The 21,919-nt window shown below is 38.8% G+C and overlaps 1 protein-coding gene across 2 annotated transcripts in view; it reads left to right on the top strand.

The window, feature by feature from the left end:
• The window catches only part of PALLD (palladin, cytoskeletal associated protein), a 184,823-nt gene extending 162,991 nt beyond the window's left edge, over window positions 1–21,832 (top strand). Inside the window, exons 14-22 of one of the 2 annotated variants that reach the window (XM_079305932.1) lie at window positions 437–487; window positions 1,850–2,071; window positions 6,717–6,866; window positions 10,637–10,731; window positions 15,712–15,844; window positions 16,819–17,026; window positions 17,727–17,892; window positions 18,611–18,744; window positions 19,736–21,832. In XM_079305932.1, the coding sequence (XP_079162058.1) occupies window positions 437–487; window positions 1,850–2,071; window positions 6,717–6,866; window positions 10,637–10,731; window positions 15,712–15,844; window positions 16,819–17,026; window positions 17,727–17,892; window positions 18,611–18,744; window positions 19,736–19,908 (1,332 nt within the window). In that variant the 3' untranslated portion in view covers window positions 19,909–21,832. The remainder of the gene's footprint in view (window positions 1–436; window positions 488–1,849; window positions 2,072–6,716; window positions 6,867–10,636; window positions 10,732–15,711; window positions 15,845–16,818; window positions 17,027–17,726; window positions 17,893–18,610; window positions 18,745–19,735) is intronic. The other variant, XM_079305933.1, reaches the window with a different exon arrangement.
• Window positions 21,833–21,919: the final 87 nt, after the last annotated feature.

The following is a 21,919-nucleotide window of genomic DNA, read 5'->3' as shown; positions in this document are numbered from 1 at the left end:
TGGTTATTGATCACAGAAGTCATATGTTATCTATTAGTGAAATAAGCTGGAGGATCATATATCTACTGCTCAGTTTTTCCATGAGGTGGAGCCTTCTCGAGTATCTGCTTTCTGCTTTAAACTCTTCCACTTATCCTGTTCTGTCCTCACCTTTAAGTCTCTCAAGGCAAAAATACATCTACTATCCTGAAACCATCTTCTATGTGTTTGGTAATAGGCACTTTTTGGGTGCAGACCAAAGCCACAACAGAAAGTCTGCTTGAAAGGCCAGGTACACACTCTCTCCATTGTTCAGATGCCAGAGTTGCTATTCTGAAATACGTAGCATTCATTTGCTTATGGTGCTGCACAAAGTACACTCTCCTGATAAAAACTCTGAGGAACTGTCATGGATCTTGGTCTTTCTGCCTCTTGATCTTTTTTTCTACCTTTGCAGGAAGCTCGCTCTGTTGGTGCTTCTGTAGTGAGTCCCATGGATATTCAAAAGGTTATAATTTTCACCTTTTTCTGTCTTGTTTTTTTCTCTTTTTTTTTCTTTTCCCTTTCCATTCTGCTGTTCTTTGTTAATAACAAGAGATGATCTACTATTAATAACTGTGGAGAATTGGGCTGCACTCTGTTTATGAGGATGTCCAAGTTGTTCTAGAAGCTTGTGTGAGTGCAGATAGTTTAACAGCAAACATCGTGTGCTCCACTGTCTTTGTGCTGTAACAATAACATAACTGATATGATACTAACCATGTCATTTACTTCATGGTTTACTTTTATGGTACACTTCAGGAAACAAGGACATTTTAAAACTATCTGCAGTTTACAAGATTTTCCTCTGCTCTTCCATTTTTTTGCGATTATCGAGGGTTGTGAATAGTTCTGTAACTGATGGTAGAAAGGTGTCACGTCATCCTCAGGCCAGAGGATGGGGATGTGAAAGGATGCTTTGCATGAGATGCATGTTCTGTCTTAAATACAACAAGGGTCAGAGACAATGGCCAAAGGTAATTTGAAAGAGTGTCTGAATTCCTGCTGACTGAGAGGAGCATTGACTCATTTTTTTTCCTGCTTCTGAGCTATTTTACAGTCTGACATTATCAATGTCATCAGTAAGATTCCAAGCAGGAATTCTGTACTGCAAAGGAGACATTTCAAGAAAGCAAATAACAGTGTTATATAAATCATAACAAATTCGAGCAAGTTTCTGCTTTTCTTGCTGTATCTTCAATACGGTTACAGTAAATTTTGTTTTTAAGGGAGGGTCTTACACAAAGGGGAACATAGAAACAGGAATAAAGGGAAACAACTATCATGGACTGCCACTGTTGCAATTTTCTCCTTTTTTCCCCCTCATTTTTACAGGCAACTGTAAACAAAATAATTTTATCCTTCTGGTTCAGCCTCTGGTACAGTTCTATGCAAACAGCAGATGTGAACCATATGGTCTTCTAGCCATCTGGAAACAAAACCCACCCTAAATCTGTCTGTACCCTCAAGGAAATATTAGTGTGTTCCTTTTGTCTTTATGAACTGCCTCAGAATACTTTTATTCTTATAGGATTTTTTTAAAAATGGAAAGAAAGCAACCAATTACTTTCTTTCCCCTTATAAATTAGACCTTAAGACAACATGAAATACTGTTTTTGCCTCATACCAGATGTCTTGATTGTTTCATAGGGAAGTTATTGGAGACATGGATTATAGTGTTTTTCTTCAACAAGATACAGTTTACTTTTATATGTAAAAACTTAATGGATTGTTAAAGATCAGCAAAATAAAAAAAATCCAAACATTAGGAACAGATCTTCCTGAGCAATGTGTTGAAGCTGGACACTAATATCTACCTCTCATTTGACAGGAATATAAAGTCTCCAGCTTTGAGCAAAGGCTGATCAGTGAAATTGAATACAGGCTGGAGAGATCTCCTGTGGAAGAATCAGATGATGAAGTGCAACATGGAGATGAACCTATTGATAACAGCATGTCACCATATTTTGAGATAAAGCTGAAGCACTACAAAATCTTTGAAGGAATGCCAGTCACATTTACATGCAAAGTGGCAGGAAATCCAAAGCCAAAGGTAAGAACAGACAGTAAATATTTCTAGAATTTCTCTGAAGAGTTCTGTGTTGGTACTTTACCATCAGGCTCTGGACTCTACAGATTGTATCTTACAGAAACTGGAGATACTCACACTTGACAGGAAAGATTCCTATCTGGTATAAACTGCCAAATCTCTTTTGGCATAACTAGAGTTATTCAGTTAAAAATTGCAACTATGTAGCTTCTGCTCTCAATTGCTTCCTCCTGAGGCTTCTTCTCAATTATTTTACCTGGAAGTAATGCTTCTGTTCATTTTCACAGTTACCTCCAGGATACATCTGTAGCACAGAATGCAGTGCAATGCTAGAAAGCCCCACATTAGCTGGCATAGGAGTCCCAAAAGCCACCTCATCTTGCTAGCATGGGTACATAGTTCAGGCATGGCAACATACTAATGCAAAAATGTGTGGATTCTAGTTCAGAAGCCAGCATGGTATCTCATTCTTCAGCATCTACACACACTAACAAGACTAGATTTTACTGGAATGTAGAAGGCGGCATAATAAAATTCCATAAGCTCCCATATATCTCAACAGCAAGATGAGACATGATGGTGAGGTTTTAATGATGAACTTCTGAGGGAGGGTTTGGCTTGGGAAGCATTTCCTTGTAGCAAATGTAAAAGTACCAGCTGTGTGATGTCAGTAGTCTGGAAGAATGCCCTTCTTGGATAGGTTGCACTCAACCGTTTCAAAAGTCGCTTGGCAATCAACTGACTGATTCTGCAGCAGGCAAACGGCAGCAGCTTCTCCATCCCCCTGCCAAAGCCAGGGTCTTCCCAGCAAGGTCCTCACAGCTCTCACAGTGACCTCTCCTGGACAGGGGCTCTTGTCTTAGACAAGATCAAAGCTGCCCTATCTGTTCCATAAGACCTTCAGCGAAGCCCTCACGTCCAAATCTCTCATCTGGTCTAAGTTTCATGGGTACTTAAGATTTCAGACTGAGATAAATGCAAGTGACTTTACATGCCCAATGATATATGTGTATGATATTGTACAAGCTGTTAATTTTTAAAAAAAGGACTTTATGAGGTAGCAGAGGAAGAACAGCAGAGAACTAGGGCTGCATCTACATCAACAAGGAGTGCAGACCAGAAGAAAATCTCTAGAATGAGATATCCATCCCTGCACACGTCAGAAGGTTTTACTCCAGGCTAGCTCTAATCTCCTCCCACAGACTGAAGCAGATGCACATTAGATGAGTTCTTGGAGCACATTTTCTGGCTTAGTTTCATCTGAAAGAAATCCAGATCTGTGCTCCAAGAGCACAACATGATGTGAACTGCTGCTAAGTAGTATACTTATATCAAAAAAGCACTCCTGCTTCAAACTGAAGACACACACACTGAGAAGATAAGCCCACTCTAACTGAAACCAAACCTTTCATGTCTAGCATTACTTCTGAGATGGCCACAGGTAAGAGTCTGTTGTGCTGACCAAGGCTGGAATGCAAACGGGTCTGTTGCTGACAGAAGTGCAGTGTGTGCAGAGATACTTTCTGCCTGAGGCTTATGACTAAGTTGCTAGATGACCTGTTATGAGTAAGCCTTAGTCAACTTCACCATCCCCTAATTTCCACAGTTTCCAATTAAGGTGTAGTTTCTCAGTCTGATTGAAGACAGATGAAAGGGGATGTCTCCTTTCCCTCGCTGGGGCGATAAGGGCTGCAGAGCAGGAAGCCGCCCTCGCGGTACTTCCCCTAAAGCAAGCCCTTACAGAGGAGCATCTGAATGCCCTGTGAATCACAGCCCTGGTCTGTTTGCCTGCAGTGTCAAAGCCTCGCATTAAGAAGTGATTTGCTCTCGCACCTGGAACTCTGGCCCTTTGTTCCATTCACTCGCAGATGCTTTGTGTAATTTGTTAAATTGCTTGAGATGGAACCAATATCAGTGCTGTTGTAGGGCTACTTGTTAGCCAGGCTTCACAAATGTCCGGGGCCGTGTCTCCCCCTCATCTGCCAGAGCATTCCAAGACAGCAATTTTGAAAAGCTCAATGGCTGAGGGCTGCCCTTCTGCTCTAATTTGTTGAAGCTGGAAGTGTTGCTTGTGAATACATTTTTTACTTTGGCAAATGAAAAGCTGGAAATAATTTACTAACTTGAAGCTCCTCCCTTCTAAGTGTTCTGTCAGGTCTGCCAAGGAAAAGCTTTGGGAAGGACTGTAGTGTTTCTAAAATCTGGCATTCATTACAAGTGATTTTTCTAAGCGGAGTTGTTGGCTTGATTATTTTTTCCCCTGAACATGCCATGTAAATTGAATACTGATGTGCAAATTCTGTCTTCATATATATGACTTTTTAAGTCTGAGCCTACTCTTTGTTATAATCTTTGGTGTAATGTAAAACTATATTCTCATCAAAGTGAGAAACCTATGGTGCTACAGGAGGGACTATGCAATACTTCTTTTTAAGGGATTATTTCTCCTCAGAATTAAGACAATGCCACACAAGAGGTTAATTGAGACACAAATGTTACATAAATCTCATACTGCTCACTCTTTACATGGCTGCATATAATTCTTGGTGGTTAAAAATGCTTGTGCTGCCCAAGATCAAATCCCCCTTTGTACTGTGCATACCATTATATTCCTAGTCTTTACACACTGGTTTCTGAAAATCTGGCGCAAATAAAAGCAATCCAGATGCAGAGTTCAGTGCTTATATAGGTAAATGGTACATTTATTAAAAGTTATCCTAGAAAGAAAGTACTTCACTGCAAGGGCCATTGTCTCCTGCAGTGGAAGTGTTTTACTTATTAACTCCATGTCAGATAAAGGTAATATTAAGAATTTACTGCTCATGTGGGATGCCAATGCTTTTAAACTTAGTTGAAATAAATTTTGGACAACATATACGTGATGTTTGGATAGCTGGTTCAGTGAATACTTGTGTGTATTTCCATGCATGTCTCCTGATATTTCTGATAAGTGTACTGTTACTAAATAGTTACTACTTAATGCAGTAGATTTCCAAGCAACATTATGACACATGTAAAGCATGCAAGTTAAAACTCATTTTTTGCAGCAATGTTGTTTCAGCACCCATTAGCATGTGTATATAAGTGATCAAATATCTCTTACATCTCCAGTAAGTGCTCTGTCAGCAGACAAGAAGACGACTAAATCTTTTGTTCGGGCCACAGAGTCTCGGCAAGGCTGCTGACAGACAAAATGGGAAACAAGTATAACCAGCTATTGAGGAAATGAAATCATTTCAACTTACGCATAATGCTTGTTAGTATAAAAATCATACACAGTAATATATTTTTAAGGAAAATTTCCACTCATTTTCACTGAAATAATCTCCATTATTTTTGTGAAATTCAAAAGTATACCTTCAATTTTGGCCCTAGTGAGTGAATTTCAAGCTTTGATATGTTGGCACATATGAGGAGCCCAGCAGATTAAACTCTATCAGGAATGGAATTGCTTATTGCTCTGTCACTTCATTTTTTACTAGAGACCCAGCACCCTTTCCTCACTCTTAAGACCTAAATTCCCACTTCAAGAATGAGGCTGAGCAAAATGTGTGTGTTTTCCTCATGCCAAATAGTCTTTCAACATTTTTTATATATTCCTCTGTGTGTGTTCATGCATACACAACATTTACTTTTGATTCCAGCAGATATCAGTTTGGGATTTTACTTTATTATTATAATATATAAAAAAAATCTTGAAAGCTAGGTCAATTTTTTTTCCCCTTCAAGTTTGAGGCACTAAAAATACAAGTTTTTGTGTGCAATTCATGGATTACATGTAAGATATTATCCTGCATACATCATTTTTTTGGCTCACTGAAAGTATATCTTGGGTCAGCCAGAGAATAGAATTATGTATCAAAAGTACTGGAAAAGCCCTCTGTTTGATGGCCAGTGTAACTGTTGTGTGCAGCTTGGAACTGTGCTGGTGTTGGCATGCAGTTATGAACGGATGTCGAGGTGCTGCTTTGCTTTGAAGTATTTCCTATTACTTTGCAAAGCTGTCCTCTAGCTCAGCTGGCCTGTCACAGCAGGGTGACATTGTTAGTTTCAATCATGTCATTACACTGTGCTGGCCCCTCCACACTCTCAGCTGCTCACTGCCAGCAGGAGCAGCTCTATCCCCTCTGGCATTTTGGTCCAGTCCAGTCAGCATAATAGATATGAGACAAAACGGGTGTTTCAACAGTGAGATCATTGCTTCTATTTTATTCATCATTGAATTACTTAAGCCTATCATTATCTTGGGTTTTTTATTTATGTTTTTCTGAATAGAGAGCAAAAGCATTCTCAAGTTTTTTCTGCAACTTCTTCAGATCTAAGCAAAATAAATGTAAAATTAGTAATTTCTGAAATTAGTAATCTTTTCTTTGTAATGACATTTAGTTTCAGTTCTTGAAATGCTCTGTCCTTATGCACCTGTACGTTTTGTTGGAAAATGTTCAGACTGTTTTCTTTGGTCCACTGATAATCTTGTGAAAGTGAAAGTTAGTGGAAATGCTCATAAAAGGAGGACTTGATCAAAGCAGTTTTCTTTTGCTACTTACCAGAGAGTTTTCCAACAGTTAATTTCGTTAGTGCTATTAATGAGAAATTATGGCAATGGGCACCTACCTCTCACCAGCTGTGCCTTGTTTTTTTCCTCCAGATTTATTGGTTTAAAGATGGGAAGCAAATTTCTAAACGAAGTGATCACTACCGAATTCAAAGAGAACCTGATGGAACTTGCTCACTGCATACTGCAGCCTCCACCCTGGATGATGATGGGAATTACACTATTATGGCTGCTAACCCACAGGTAAATGAAGGTTTGGCTCCAGAGCAAACATCCTTCTGGACATAAATCTTCAGAAAACTATCTCATCTCACATATGCATGATTTAATTAAACGATGAAGTCACTGTAAAGTATGCAAGTTAGATTTCTGTTTTCATCTTGCATCAGTAGGGTGGGACCTTTCTATCTCCAAGAGATTAGCAACTCAACAGCAGTTTTTTTCTGTGGTTTGAGGTTTCAGAGGAGAGTGGTGTAATTTTTTAATTATTCTTCCCTAGTTGTTTCAGCTGATAACATCTCAGTATTGTAACTGAGCATGGATAGCACATAAAGGGAGGAAAAAAAAAATCCAGTTTACCAGCAGAAGTAATCCAGTACAGTGATTTAACTTTCTTTTGTTTACCCTGCTCACTGACTGAGGCCAATTTTTTCAAATGAGTGGGAGTATATCACACCTCAACATGCTTACATTAGGCAGATTGCAAGTCTGTAAGGCAAAAAAAAATCTAGCACTATTATGCAGCAGAATGGTATCCTGTGTTGATCTAAAACAGTGCTTTTCTGAAACACAGAGTGTTACTGGTTAAATAATGCCATTTTTTCTTTGCAGATTTAATGCAAGAGTTGAGGTACACAGCAGAAACCCACGAGTTCTTTAGATGTAGCCAAGCTTACAGGTCACTCATCCTATTGAAGTAGCTTTTTCAATGCACTTTTCCTATACCACAGCAAATTGAGGGGAAAGAGTTGCATGTGAGAAACCGAAGTAGTAACATAACTTTTGGGATGTAATGAATTATTCTCTTCTGTAGTGCCAAATATCTTGCCAAGACTAGGCCTGCAAGCAGAATCACACTGCAGAATAACAAACCGTATCACTGAGACAGAGTTTAATCTAAGCTGGAGTGTTGTGCTCTGTTGTGCACGTTGCTAAGTTACTCAGTCTGACGCTGCCTTTTTAGTCTCACTCTTTAGCTTGTCAGTCCTGGTTATACTGCAGAGGGCTTGTGAATATAAGTGGTTGTTCACATGGGAAACACACAGAGAGCAGCTTTTGGGTAGATTCTATGAACTGCAGTGCTTAAATATAGGTGGTTTAATTATTATTTCTACATATATAAGTAGAAGAAATACTAATGAAATAGCATGAGGCCATGGAATTGTTCAAGCTGGGAGCTTTTACACATAGATGACATTGGTAGCATTTAAACTGTGAAATTTCACAACAGGTTTAAAAATATATGCCAGTTCAAGGTAAGAAATGGCTTCAGTTCATCTTCCTGTAAGTGTTGTCTCAGTGCATGCGCAGAGTTTCACTGTGTAGTGTTACTGTGTGATCCGAAGTCTTGGAGAACTTGGTGAACAAACTGCCTTTGTGTTTGGGCACTGTACTCTGTCCCTGAATATTTACAGCCTACTTTGCAGCATTTGTTGTTCTGGAAAATGCTCATTTAATGACACAACAGTGACCCAGGTTACCAGTTCTGGTCATTGATGGCACTACTTTGTTCGTGGGATTTTGGATGTACTAAAATGAGCTGGGTTCCCAGCTCAGAGCTTGGAAAAGCAGCTTTGTTAAATGATAAAATTCTGTGTTTATGGTTTTTTCCTGCTTCTTTGGAGAAGAACCAGAAGCATCCTCCTTTTTACAGTGTAATTCCCAAGCAAATATACTTATCTTTTCCACTATTTGCTTGCTTTTGCTATGCATTTAACAGTACAATGGAGGCAAAGAAGGGGTGTGAGTTAATGAACTAACCTTTCACACTCAGAAATCTGGATTCCTATTCTTTTAAGTCATCCTGAGTGGAAATAATTTTGGCAAAGTCTTCTCAATTCTAATGGAAAGTTGTCCACGTCTCAAAGCTATCACAAACTTAGGCAAATTTGGCAACCTCTCCGTAAGAAAGTGAAATATAAGGGAGCTGACATCAGAGCTCTGATGGACTGGTAGATATTTGCTGTTGCTGTGTTTGGTCATTGCCATTGGAATCACCAAACTCTAAAGCAACAGGCTTGTTCTCAGCTGATAGAAATCGGTTCTATTAAAGCAAAGGATCCAGTTCATTAAAGCTCTGCCAGTTTGTGCCATCTCATGACCTGGGCTAACATAATAGGATTTCTGTGTGTACAAGGCCTTGTTGACAGACCCTGGAGATGGTCCACGGTAGTTAACACAGCAGGCCCCATTGCCCACGGCAAAGTTAACATGGCAATTCCAGCAGTGAGCTGGAATTAAAGCTCTGACACACCACTGGGGCTTGTTGTAAAATCTGCCATAGAAGTTAATCCAGAGCAAATGGACCCTGGGCCTAGACAAACACAAAACCTTGCCTGATTTAGGCCTTTAGTTAGAGGTCATATGCCTCAACTGAGCTGTTTCTGTGAACTGTATGGGCTGCCATTGAGATCTTATTTTCACCTTCTTTCTTTTTATTTAATTTTCTCTGCTTCTTTGCATTATCCAGTCCTCAGGCTGGAGTCTCCTTAGCTTCTAGGACATTGTCTCATTAATTACTTCCCACTCATTGCTTCCTTCCTCTTCATCCTGTGACTTTTCCAAAACCTTTGGCTTCCTGCTTAATCTTCCCTATCCAGGTTCCTTATTGCCTTTTGTGTTTTCATTTGTGACATCATCATATATTGAGATATGCAGAAATTATCCCAACCTATGTGCATTCATCAGAAAAATATTAATATGTAGTAGTACCCAAAATAGAAATTCATTTGTTCCAGATGTCTTTAATAGTCTTGTAACATAAGGGGAAAAATAAAGCTTTTACATAAGGAATTGCTGTGGGTTTTGCACAATGGCTTATTTTAGTGCAGGGATTTTTCTTGTAGACTAAATGGGTCATGGGAATAGAAGTGGGACACAGACTTCATTTCTAAGTGAACACAAAAGTTGTTGCTATTTGAAGGCTGCTTGTGAGCCTGGTGAAATTGTTTTTGATGGGCTTTGGACAGTTCCTAGAACTTCTATGTGCAACCCCTCAAGTACTGTGATAAAAATATTTGTCACTTTTATGCTGACAGACTTGTGTGAGGAGCTCACAGCTTAGAGATGAAATACACTGCAAAGCTGATGTGGATTTTGCCTTACTGCTACCAGCCTGGGGGCAGAGCTGTTATTTATTAGGACCCCAGATGCTTTTACCCTTTACAGGGCAGTCCCATCCCAAATCTGTTAGGAATAGTGGTTGTGGTGGAGAACCTGTCTTCTAGAACACAAAGTTAAAGAAAAAAGGGGACCAAAAACACCTCAGCCATGCTATACTTATCACTCATTGAAAATAACCTGAATTATCACCAATGTCCATCAGCACAATTCAGTGCAATTCCTCAAACCAGATTCACTCTGCAGAGAGGACCTGTTCAGTACCTGTCAAATTCTTTTTGGCTTTCACATTAATGAGGGCCCACCAGATCAAGTAGATTGATCTACTTTGGAAGCAGCAGCACTGCCAACACTGACTGTGGGCCATCTTCAGGATCTTGAACTTGTCATTCTGCCCACTTGCCACACACAGAGAAACCTCCTGCCCACATCAATAACAGTCAATAAGAACTTGATTCTCGCTGGTGTTAGCAGTCTTTAAAAAAAAAGAATGTATTATATATACACACTGTATATATATATATATATATATGTATAGTCTCAGTCATTCCAGGCTGCTCTGTTAGATTGGAAGCTGATAAAATGGGTAGGCAAAAAAAGAACAGATCAGGTTGGACACTTATTATTACATATTTTAAGTCTTTTAATGTTCCTTCTCTCTATCATCCTAACAGGGCAGAGTAAGTTGCACAGGCAGGCTGATGGTTCAAGCTGTAAATCAAAGAGGCCGCAGTCCTTGGTCACCTTCAGGTCAGCCTCACATAAGAAGGTATTTGATACTTTTTTTTTTACTTTTAATAATACAGATTTTGCAAAATAACTGTGTTAAGATAAAGAATGTGAGGTAAGCAAATAAGTTAAAAGCATGACATTCAAGAAGAAATGTGACCTCTGCTGTCTTAAAATTGCTGCAGAACTTGCACACTCAGAAGTATAAGCAACCTCTGAAATGACATTACTTTTAAATTTCTTTAAATTTCCCTGTGTCCTCCTCCTTTCTCTGTGGTGTTCACTAGTTACTCTATATCTCAAATTGTACTTTCAGCTGCTGGGCAGGCTCTTGTCACTTAAGTTTTTAAAAATATTTCATGTGATTAGGATTCTACCAGGAATCTTCATCTTCTGCAGCTTTTAGTAAGTGTTGATTTAATAACCGCATGCCAAAGAGGTTTATCAGATTTACATTAGAAATATTTACTATTTCAGTATTTAATATTTCACTTCAGGTTCTTATAAGGAATTATGAGTCAGAAATAAAGTATTAAACTTATCTTTGGTGAGTTTAGAATTATTCCCATATGAAGCTATGAGTTATGTTTTTGGACCATAGAAGGGAATTTTCCCTTCAAATATTTTTATTTTTCATTGCTCAAAACATTTATGCGGGTGTTTAGCACAGCTTAGACAGCCTTAGATGATACAAAAAAATTGATTTTAGTTACCAGAACTGTTTTCAAGGGAGTGTGAGGGCTCTGGTTCCTGGATTCTGCTGTAATGAGGCATATGTTTTGCTTAATGTCTCCAACAGCCATAGAATCTCAATATTGCCCAACTAATACACAGAGTACATGTAACTACACAGTCAGTGTACAACCAGGAAAGGATTTCTGTAATAGTACTGGTACTAGTATGTCATGTAGAACTGCTGCATGTAAAACAGGCTCTCTTCCCCTCTTTGATAGCTATAAAGTATTAGGAAGTGAGGCTGGTTGGTTAAAAGATCTTGCCGATCTTATTCCTGCACAGAATAAACTGCAACCCTGAAAGCTTTTCCCAGCATTTCTTGAGATGGCCACCAACTCCCTCTGCAGTGTGTCACCCTTTATGTTAAGCCCAAAGCTCAGAGTGCCTCTGGCAGGGAATTCCCTGCCAGGCTGCACTGTAAGAACAGCACAGGAAAAGCTGGGGCCACCTGGAGTATCCTGTCCAGTCACTAATGCACTTAGCACCTTCAGATTATGGGTAAAAATGCCCATGTTAACCCCTGAAGGGAAAAGCTGCCGTGAAGAATCAGGTTTCAGCTGAGTAAGTGAGTGCACATGAGGTGATGAAGGGGAAAAAGACCTTTAAAAGCAAAGATGATGGAAGGTAGGTAGGGGTGGAAGCAGCTCCTGCAGCTCCTGAAGGACCAAATATGTGTGTCTCTCTTTCTGTGATGGACAGAACCCTCAGGTAATAGTGGAGGAGGCTCTTTTCAATCTTTCCAAGTGTATTCAATGTCCAAGGCCACTTCTGGCTGGTATTTGATTTTCTAATGGAGATAAGCACTCAAGCAGCTGCTATTGCTTTGGGTTGGCTGTCCAGTGGGTAATGAATTAGAAATAAGGGATTTCTGTAGAGCAGTTTAATTAAAATTAAGGCAATTATTGGGGATTCTTATTTCATGTAAAATAACCACGTGAAGGGTTTATCCCATTATCTTTGCTCTGGAAGAGCAGTTTCTGTAAGCATTCAACACAGAATCTCTGTTTAGTGACAGTTCTCACTACTCCCACTGAAGGTTTTGTCCAAGACTGATGAAATGGGAGCACATAAAACCTTCCTAAGACAGACTCCTGCCACTGGCTTTTCTAGTGTAATATCCCAGATTACTGTTCCCCCATATGCTGTGGTACTTGCCATGTCTATTGCCATTGACTTTTGATAAGTAATATTCCTATAGCACTAAAATATTATTTCTATAAACTTTTCTGCTTGAGAGTAACAAAACTGTTTGCTTCTTTTATTACAAGGGTAATTATTAGTTTAATGAACTTTATGACTTGTTACACTGTCGACAGGCTGCTTTTTCCTGAAGTATATTTAATCTCTTAAAAACTGTGTTCTGGCAGAACTCTGGGATTTTATTTTAATATATTTTTTTAAAATTTGCTTAGCTGATAAACATCACTTTCCTAGCACCCTTGATGTGGGTGGCCACTTTTGAATTTTCTGATGTGTAAAGCTTGGACTCAATCCCTTAGATGACAAAGTCCTCAACAAACATTGTGTCACCTAAGCATGACAGCCAGAATCCGAAATGAATCTTAAAATGCATGAGATTTAAAGAAGATTTAAAAACTAAATATTCTTATCACCCTGCTTCAATTAGGGGAATAATTTCAACTTAATCTCCTTTATTCCAAATTAGTGATCATTACTATATGGTCAGTTGCAAAGTGTTCTTCATCTTCTTCCTCACTGAAATTCCCAGTGCATTATACCATGGATTGTACCAACCCATGGAGTCTCCCCTGGACACATTTAGTACATGATGTCAGTTCTGCTGAAAATAATCTCCACAATGTGATGTCCGCATTGCAACTCGGAAGAGCCCACAATGAATCCAAGAGTTATTCCAGTCTGTTGCAATTTGTCATTCCCAGACATCTGAAGCTACTTGGCTCTACTCATTTCACTATTTGTTTAAAACCACAAAATATTTTAGAATGGAAATGACCCTAGTTTTACCTCTCAAGGCAAAGGCTTAAAAAAAGTCTGTGATTTTAGGGTAAACCTACAAAGAGATAAAAAGAAATGCAACATCTGTGGTCACAAATTCTTAAGTTCTTTGTTTTCCATTTTATTTAGCATAAATTCCACCCTCCTCCCCCACCCAATTTTGACCAGTGCTGCCTTTTCCTGCAGCTGCAGCAATGAGATGGTGGCTTTCACACTCCCGTGGTGCCAGTTCACCTGTTTGGCTCAGCTTTGCAAAATCTTATGACGCACCAGTTACTTGTACTTTGTTGGCATTTTATCAACAGGATGCTTATCAATAATGTGGAGGCAGATTTTGCTCAAGTTGCTTGCACTGTGCAGCACTCACTTGACAAGGTACCATAATTTTTAGTTGGTCTTGCAGAACTCATTACCAAATAATATCAGTACATTTTTTCCTTGCTGCTCTCCATTTTCCATCCCATCTACCTGCCCAAGGCACCTGTGTCTCCTCAACTGATCAGGAGCTCACCAGCTAAAGCTCAGAGGTGCTTACGAGCTGCAGTGTTGGACCTTCTGAAGAAGCTTTAGACATGTTCAAGTAGTAAAAACTTTGAGGTGCTTCAGACATGGATGAAGCCACATGAGCTCTTAGTGTGTGCAGGGATGTCTGTGTTTCCCATTTCAGTACCCAGTCCTACATTATTAATCAGTATGGACTGGACATCTACACAAGCCCCCCATCCCCCCCCAGTTGCCTTTAGTTATAGCTGTCAGAAAATTGTGATGATCCTCAAAATGTCAACAGTGAACTATTAATAAGAGAATACTGTAGCACAGGTGATGCCTGGCCAATTCAAACACAGCAATAGCAGAGAAAAAGGCAACAACAGAGTAGGGAAAAATAAATAAAATTCAAGCTACTCTAATTAACTGCAGCCTCAGTGGAACAGAGCGTGCAGCTGGAGTGCTTATCTTCCATGCAGTAGTACAGCATCCTTTTTCCAAATGTAACCATTGAAGATTTTAGGCTCTTTTTTGCTGTGAATTATTTTAACCTGGAGAAATTACCTTGGGCAGTAGAAAATGCATATGGGCACTTACACTGCAGCATGGACAATGCAAACAGTGGCCAAAACAGAAACACTGGCAAAAAAAAGAATGTGGGATTCAGAGAAGAGAATTTCACTGCAATGTGTCATTGATAAAAATGGTCTTTGGAGGATATTTGAGTAGCTCCTCTTCTTCACACAGGATGTTACTGTAGGCAGCAGCTGGCTCCAGAATGGAACCCACTGGAGCTGATGAGGCAAGGGCAAAAATGGATATAAAATTCTGTTTCAAGATTTTTTGATTACTAAATCACACAAATGGAATAATCTAATTTCAATGGAAACAAAAATCTTGTTAAATGAGGAACCACTTAGAAAAAGATTTGATGGATTAAATTAACAGGCAAGAATAGCCAATGCTGAAAATTGATTCAATGATATCATGGAAGCCTTAGGGTGATTGATACTGTGTATAGGGACAGGAGTTACTTTTCTTTCCTTTATATTATTTATCAAAGTGTTTTGTCTTTATTAAAAAAAAAAATACAAAACCAAAACTAACAACCGAAGTTATTCTTCCTATTGCTCACAACTGAAATTCTGATTGTTTCAATTCCACAGTTTGATGGCATTGAAAATATTCAAGAGTATCTTATACAAAAACATGTTAAATGAGGAATAAATCCATCCACAGCAATTCTATTCCAGAATTTTCTGTACAGTCTTCACTAGTGCAGAACAACAGAAGATAAGTCTGATGTGAAAGGTCTCTTGTCAATTGAGATGAGTTAGCTTTTAGCTGCTGTTATTTGCTGAAAGGGAACCATGATTAATGAACAGTCCATGTACTTTCTGTTGTAATTAGCAGCAGTGAGGGGATTAAATACACAGGACATTAGAGATGGGGCACTGAAACTACATGCCAAGGCCTGCAATCTTGCTTTATTTGTATTTCAGCGATTTAAAGACTGAACAAAAATACTGTAATTCACAAAATTAATTAATTTTACAAGCTGTTATTCTGTAGCAATATAGTTTTATAGGTCATAGTTTGTCACAACATGGGAATTAAATGAAAGTAATTAAATAACTGCAGTGTCATAATTAACTCAGTCTGGGCCAAATGCTACCAGTGCATGTGTGTAAATATGGATGGGGTGATTACGGTGTAGGTCAAAGAAGTGGTTTAAAATTCAAACCAGTCTTATAAGTGATTATGGTTTTTCTGATTTAGCAGAGAAAAAAAGTAATTTACCTTTATTTCATGTTATTTTAAGTCCACGATCTCGATCAAGGGACAGTGGTGATGAAAATGAACCAATTCAGGAACGATTCTTCCGGCCTCATTTTCTGCAGGCTCCTGGAGACCTGACTGTTCAAGAAGGAAAACTATGCAGGATGGACTGCAAGGCAAGTGTCATGCAAAGGGTAGCAGCAACCTTCTGATAACATCAGCTGACTGAAAAACCACTGTGGTTTCTTTTCAAAGCAATTTTGCCTATTGGCAGTTTCGGCGCCTGTTAGTAGGGTAATTAATCTCATTGCTTATGAGTGAGTAAGTGGACAATAAAAGTTTGCCTCCCCTCCAATGAAAGTGCTTCAGGCAAATCTGAGAGCTCACAGTAAACTGATTTATAGAATTCAGCTATGCTGGGGTGTGGAGGGAAGCAGCACACACTTTAAAGACAATGTGTTTCTATATTTTAAATCCTTTTACTACTTGAACCCCTGTTAAAAGTTTCAAACAATATAAACCTGATTTATGACTCTGCTGAGCAGAAATAATTCAGGCTTCAGGGTGACTTCTGTTTACTTTAGGCTGACCTATTTGGGAGAAGCTGTTTGCTCTGAAGGAGTCCCCACAGCAAGTGGCACAGCTTTCAAGAGAGCAAGACTTGTCCACACAGACCGAGTATTAACTAGTGCAGGCGGTGCAGTCACTAGGGCACTCCTCAGTGGAATGCAATTTCAGAGGTCAGGAGTTAGTCAGCTAACATCTTTTTGTCTGCAAGTTTTCCAACAAGAAGTTAATCTAGAAAGGAGTATCTCCTCATTCCACCTGAAGAGCAAACAATAAAAAAGACAAAAGGTGTCACCCTGCCTTTTGTTTTGCAGTGTATTATTATTTAGCTTCTAGCTTATCTACGCACTGATCTTTTTTCAGTCGTGCCCATAAGACATCATGGAATTCAGGGAGTTGGTCAGAAAGTAAGTAAATGACTACAACTGACTCAATGTGTAAATCAGGACAGAATTAGATCTTTAAATCTTTTGGTACACTTGCAGTAGCAAACCAAACTAAACTTCCCTGAAGTAACAAGTCAGGACTCCTCCAGTGTTTCATGTGACTAATACAATTTCCCACTGTTCTGTTTACACTCAAGGTTAGTGGATTACCAACTCCAGACTTAAGCTGGCAACTTAATGGCAGACCAATTCGCCCTGACAGCTCTCACAAAATGTTGGTGCGTGAGAATGGGGTGCACTCCTTGATCATAGAACCAGTCACAGCCAGAGATGCTGGGATCTACACGTGCATTGCCAGCAATCGAGCTGGTGAAAATGCATTCAGCCTGGAGCTCACTGTTGCAGGTAACATCTTCATGCTAAGCTATCAGACTAAGCACTGCCAGGATAGCATGGAAAAAGGAAACATGAATGATGTCAAATGACACATTGAGGGTGGAGGGTAAGAGAAGGAAACCTGGCAGTAACAAAAGCATGGTATATTTATAGTGAGCTATTCATGTTACGTTGTGGCAGAAGTTGACTGGCATGTAATGTCTGTGTGCACAGTTAAGAAAAGGAGGCTGCTGACCTTGAGGCCCTAGACCAGACTCTTACCCTGGATGTTGCTTTGTAATGACAATTTTTGCAGACCCACATCTACCCCTGGGCAGCCAGTGGGAATGCTTTATGCTTTTCACAGCACATCAGGCTAATGCCACTGCAGGCTTCTGGTAGGACAGTTCCTTTTCCAGTTAAAAGTCCATGCTTTTGTGGAATATGGGGGAGCACTTTCTATCAAGCATAGCAGCAGCCAGTTTAACTAACTATAATGGTCTACATTTCAAGTATTTTAGGAAAAAAAAAGTCAGCTTTTTAGTACTCACTTCCCCCTATTAAAATAATGATGGGAATGTTTTCTTCAGAGGAACTTTGTGATTAATGAAGACAACATTTATATTTCCTGCCACTTAGATCTTTCGTAATTGTTTTTAGTACTCTGCTGAAAGAAAGGCTATGTTCTCATAGATAAATGTCAACATAACTGCAATCTTTTTTTTCACAGCTAAGGAAATACAAAAAGCACCTGTGTTTATAGAGAAGCTACAAAACACAGGTGTGACTGAGGGATTCCCAGTGCGACTGGAGTGTCGAATCTCAGGGGAGCCATCTCCTCAGATATTTTGGAAGAAAGAGAATGAGTCACTCACATACAACACTGACCGAGTGAGGTTAGATTGACTTAGAATAATCTCCTCATGTGTAATTTCAATGATGATTTATCCTGTAAAACAAATAAAAACCTAAAAGGTCACATGAACACTTTGTGTAAAGGGCATCTCATAAATATTAACTAGTTATTGTAATAATTTATGACATTTACTCAAGCTTGCAGCCAGCCTGGTGGCTGAACCAAAAAAAAAACATTACTTCTTTTCTTTCCATCATTAGACCTACACAACTGCCATTGCACTCTAAGCAAGACTCTTCCTGAATCAAGACCACAGAAATTTGCTTGTGAAAAATCAAGGTTCCAAAGGAACACTCTGTACTTTTCAGCAGAAACTCTGATTCATAATTCTGCTGTACAGTTAAGCAACTAAGATTCAGTATTTTATATTTTAAGATCTTCCTCAAGTTTCCACAAAAGATCTGGGTAAGATCTGGTGTTCTTGCTACTCCAGATGTCTTAACCCACAATTGTGAAAGAAAAATTACTTCGTGTGCTTTTTCTTCTTAGTAGTGAATAGAAGATAATAAACTGCCAAATTGTCAAGCATACTCAAGGCTTTATTTTCTACCTGCTAACTTTAGAGGAAGTTCCATTTTAATTAAAGTTAGACTATAATCAATCTGTAACTAAGATTAGGTCAGCTCATAATGCCATTTTAAAATAGCCTTCACTGGTTTGTGATTTAAATAGTAATTTTCTACTTTTGTTTTGATTAGCATGCACCAGGATAACTACGGCTACATTTGCCTGCTTATTCAGGGAGCTACAAAAGAGGATGCTGGCTGGTACACTGTTTCAGCTAAGAATGAGGCTGGGATTGTGTCTTGCACTGCCAGGTTGGATGTTTATAGTAAGTGACTTCCATTTTCATGATCATATCAATCCCCCCAAAAGCAACAGTTCTGTAAGTTTTGCGTTATTCACAGAATGGTTTACATTGGTCTCTCTTTCTTTTGTTTATAGTTTCTCCTCAATAGTAAACATCCTCTTCAAGACAACAAATGCTCTGTCAAAGTATATTTCAACATCTTTCAGACACCTAAAGAAAAACAAGCTTGCATGCTTTCTGTTTGTGCTTAGTACATTAAATATAGCTAATTAACAACAGATAACAGCATGATCATATGAATTTTGTGGATCATTATTACTGTTGTTTTGGTGTCACTTCCCTAACCTTTTGTATTCTTTGGTACATTAGTCTGTAATACACCTGTGACAGCTACCAAAAGTGTAGTAGATGTTTTGATGGCTTTCTGCGTAATTACTCAGTTTGTTCCAAAGCAGACCCATATATAGTGAATGTTTCCTTGAAGAAGTATCTCTTACCAGTCTTCTCATAGCAAGAATTAAGGGGGAGGGGGAAGGGGAGGGACTGATAAAGGATGGTTTCTGGGGTGGTGCTGGAAGTGGGAATTGTGAGTAAGAGATTTGGCTCAGCATTCTTCAGCTGAAGAATACAAGGGGTGGCAATGGCAACCAGATAATTTCCTTTTACATGCAACAGTTAACCCTAGAACAAGCCTGTTACTTTAATAGGAGTGCACAGAAAAAGCCTCCTTGCTGTCACCCTTCTTGGTGGCAATGGAAATGTAGAAAATAATGACAAAAAGTAACACAGACTGTTGTATTTACTTATCACATTTAAAGGTAAAACTATATGCTGAGAAAAAAAAACAAAAAAACAACAATGCCAAGAAATTAAACAAATTTACCTTTGACATAATGGTTTTCTTCTTCTCAGAAATTACTGTCTCTTTCACAAAGGGTTGACAGAGCACCTGGCACACTTAGATGCACAGCTCAGGAAGGCTAACACTTTTTCTTTCTTTTTTAACCTATAGCTCAGTGGCAACAACCCCCTCAGCAGACCAAGCCAAAGAAGGTGCGGCCCTCAGCCAGCCGGTACGCTGCTCTCTGTGACCAAGGACTAGACATCAAAGCAGCTTTCCAGCCAGAGGCAAACCCAGTCCACCTGACAATGCAGCCTGGCCTGGTAGAGAGTGATGACCTGTAGATTCAACTGCCACTTCCATCATTTTCTTTCAAAGCAGAAACACTGAAAGCCATTGCCTTGACCAATGATACTCCTATGTCACTTTATGCAAGGGCAGACACCTTCATGTACAAAAGATAAACAACAAACACAGTAACCATATATTCCTTATTCATTATACCAAATTAGAAGAATAGATAGATTATTAATAGAAATGTACACATTGCACAACAAATCACACTCACCAGTTCCTTAACCTATGTTGCTTCATAACCCTTTTCATAGAGGCCAAAATGCATCAGAGAGAAAGATTTTTCACTACATACCTTTGCAAGCAGTAAGTAGATGCTACACAGTCTTAATGGTGCAAGATATTTTCTTCAAGGATTATCAACAGTTCTAAAATGGCTACACATTCTGACAGCTACGATGAACAAGTGCAATACTATAAGAATAAAACAGAAAGGGACAAGGAAAAGAAATGTAAGCAAATGCTGTCTCTGCAAACTGCTTTCTGCTCAACAATGAAAAAATCTTTCTTTCAATGCTGTTAGGATGGACATTGACACCCTAATTTTCAACTCATTTGTGTTTTTCCTTTTCGCTGTCTCAGAGGAGGCTTATTTACAAACATATAGCAATGCCAGTCTAAGCAGAAGCAATTATACTTCTGCAGGACAACAAAAAGTTGACACATAGTAACAATCTACTCCAGATGACACATTGGTAACTAGATGGGGAAAATGCTGATGGTATAAACCACTGCAGTGAGTTCCTGCAAGGGGTGGGAGGGGGACTGGGCAAGAGGTTGAAACTCTGTATTGCTGGACAGCAGTGTGTAACCTTGTAATACTCCCATTCAAGATTCTGAAATTCTAAGGTGAGCTGAAAACTAGGGAGTGTATGTATGGGATGCTTGACTGTTTAAAGCTTGTGTAATATGTATGAGGATTTTAGAAATGTATAGTAAGTGAAAAATGGGTTGAAACTGCACTATGGATTTAAGTGACAAGTATACACCACAGGAGTGATAGGTTTGCAAATCTGAGGAAACAGAAAATGAAGATAGGCAAAAAAAAATCCTATATTCTTTTTTGCTTTTTCTTCTTAACATAACATGTCTCTGGTAGATTTTATTTTTTCCTTCTCCTGACTGCAGGCAAATATTAACTCTTTTGAGGGGGTAGAGTCTGTGCACCATAGGTGAAGAGCCTGAAGGCTACTTACAGAATGCAAGGCAAATCCACTTGAAAGTGGAGTCCCACTTAAGTCACACCTGACTAGGTAGTTTTAAATTAGAACCAAATGAATTTCAGTTGAAGGGGAGGGAGGGAGAATGGATGGGAGAATTACTAGGCCTGACAAGGAAAATGAGTGTTTGATGGTACGAGCTACGATACTTTGCTAGGAAAGGAAAACACTGTATTCCTTATATGAAGCACATATATGGTATCTTTCATTATTTATAATAAAAGTGTTGAAATCTTTTATCTCAGTTCATTTATTCAGAAGTCCTGTACTTAGGGGTTTGTTTGTTGTTTTTTTTTTATTTCATTTTGTAATTGTGTACACCATATATTGCATTACTGCTATACGTGTATTGCTTTGTAAGTACACAAAGTTTGTTTTGTTTTTTAGTGACTAATAAACTTTAGCACACAAGATAGTACTATTCTGGTGCAGGATATGACTAGTAATGGGGATGGTTAATCTAGATTAACATCATAGTCTGTCAGGTGGGAATAATCTGATTTTATTCTAGAAGTGTGTCATATCTTTTGCCAAATTTTCCTCAACTGTGACATGCTAATTTACTTTTTTGTTTAGCTTCACTAGCATTATTTTGCCACCTTTTATTTGTATTTATAAAAATGTATTATCATTACTTTGGATTGTTGTGCTGATATAATGTGGGTTTAACATCAATAAATATTACACAAATAGAGAGTTTGCCTTCTGGTAAAGATTAATAACTGTTTTGGTACAAGCATTCAAGTGTAAGATTTGGAAATTTCAAATGTTATGAATACAG

Source organism: Erithacus rubecula (assembly GCF_903797595.1).
Source record: "Erithacus rubecula genome assembly, chromosome: 5".
In the NCBI taxonomy this organism is placed as follows: Eukaryota; Metazoa; Chordata; class Aves; order Passeriformes; family Muscicapidae; genus Erithacus; species Erithacus rubecula.
This window is presented reverse-complemented; position numbering and strand designations above follow the sequence as displayed.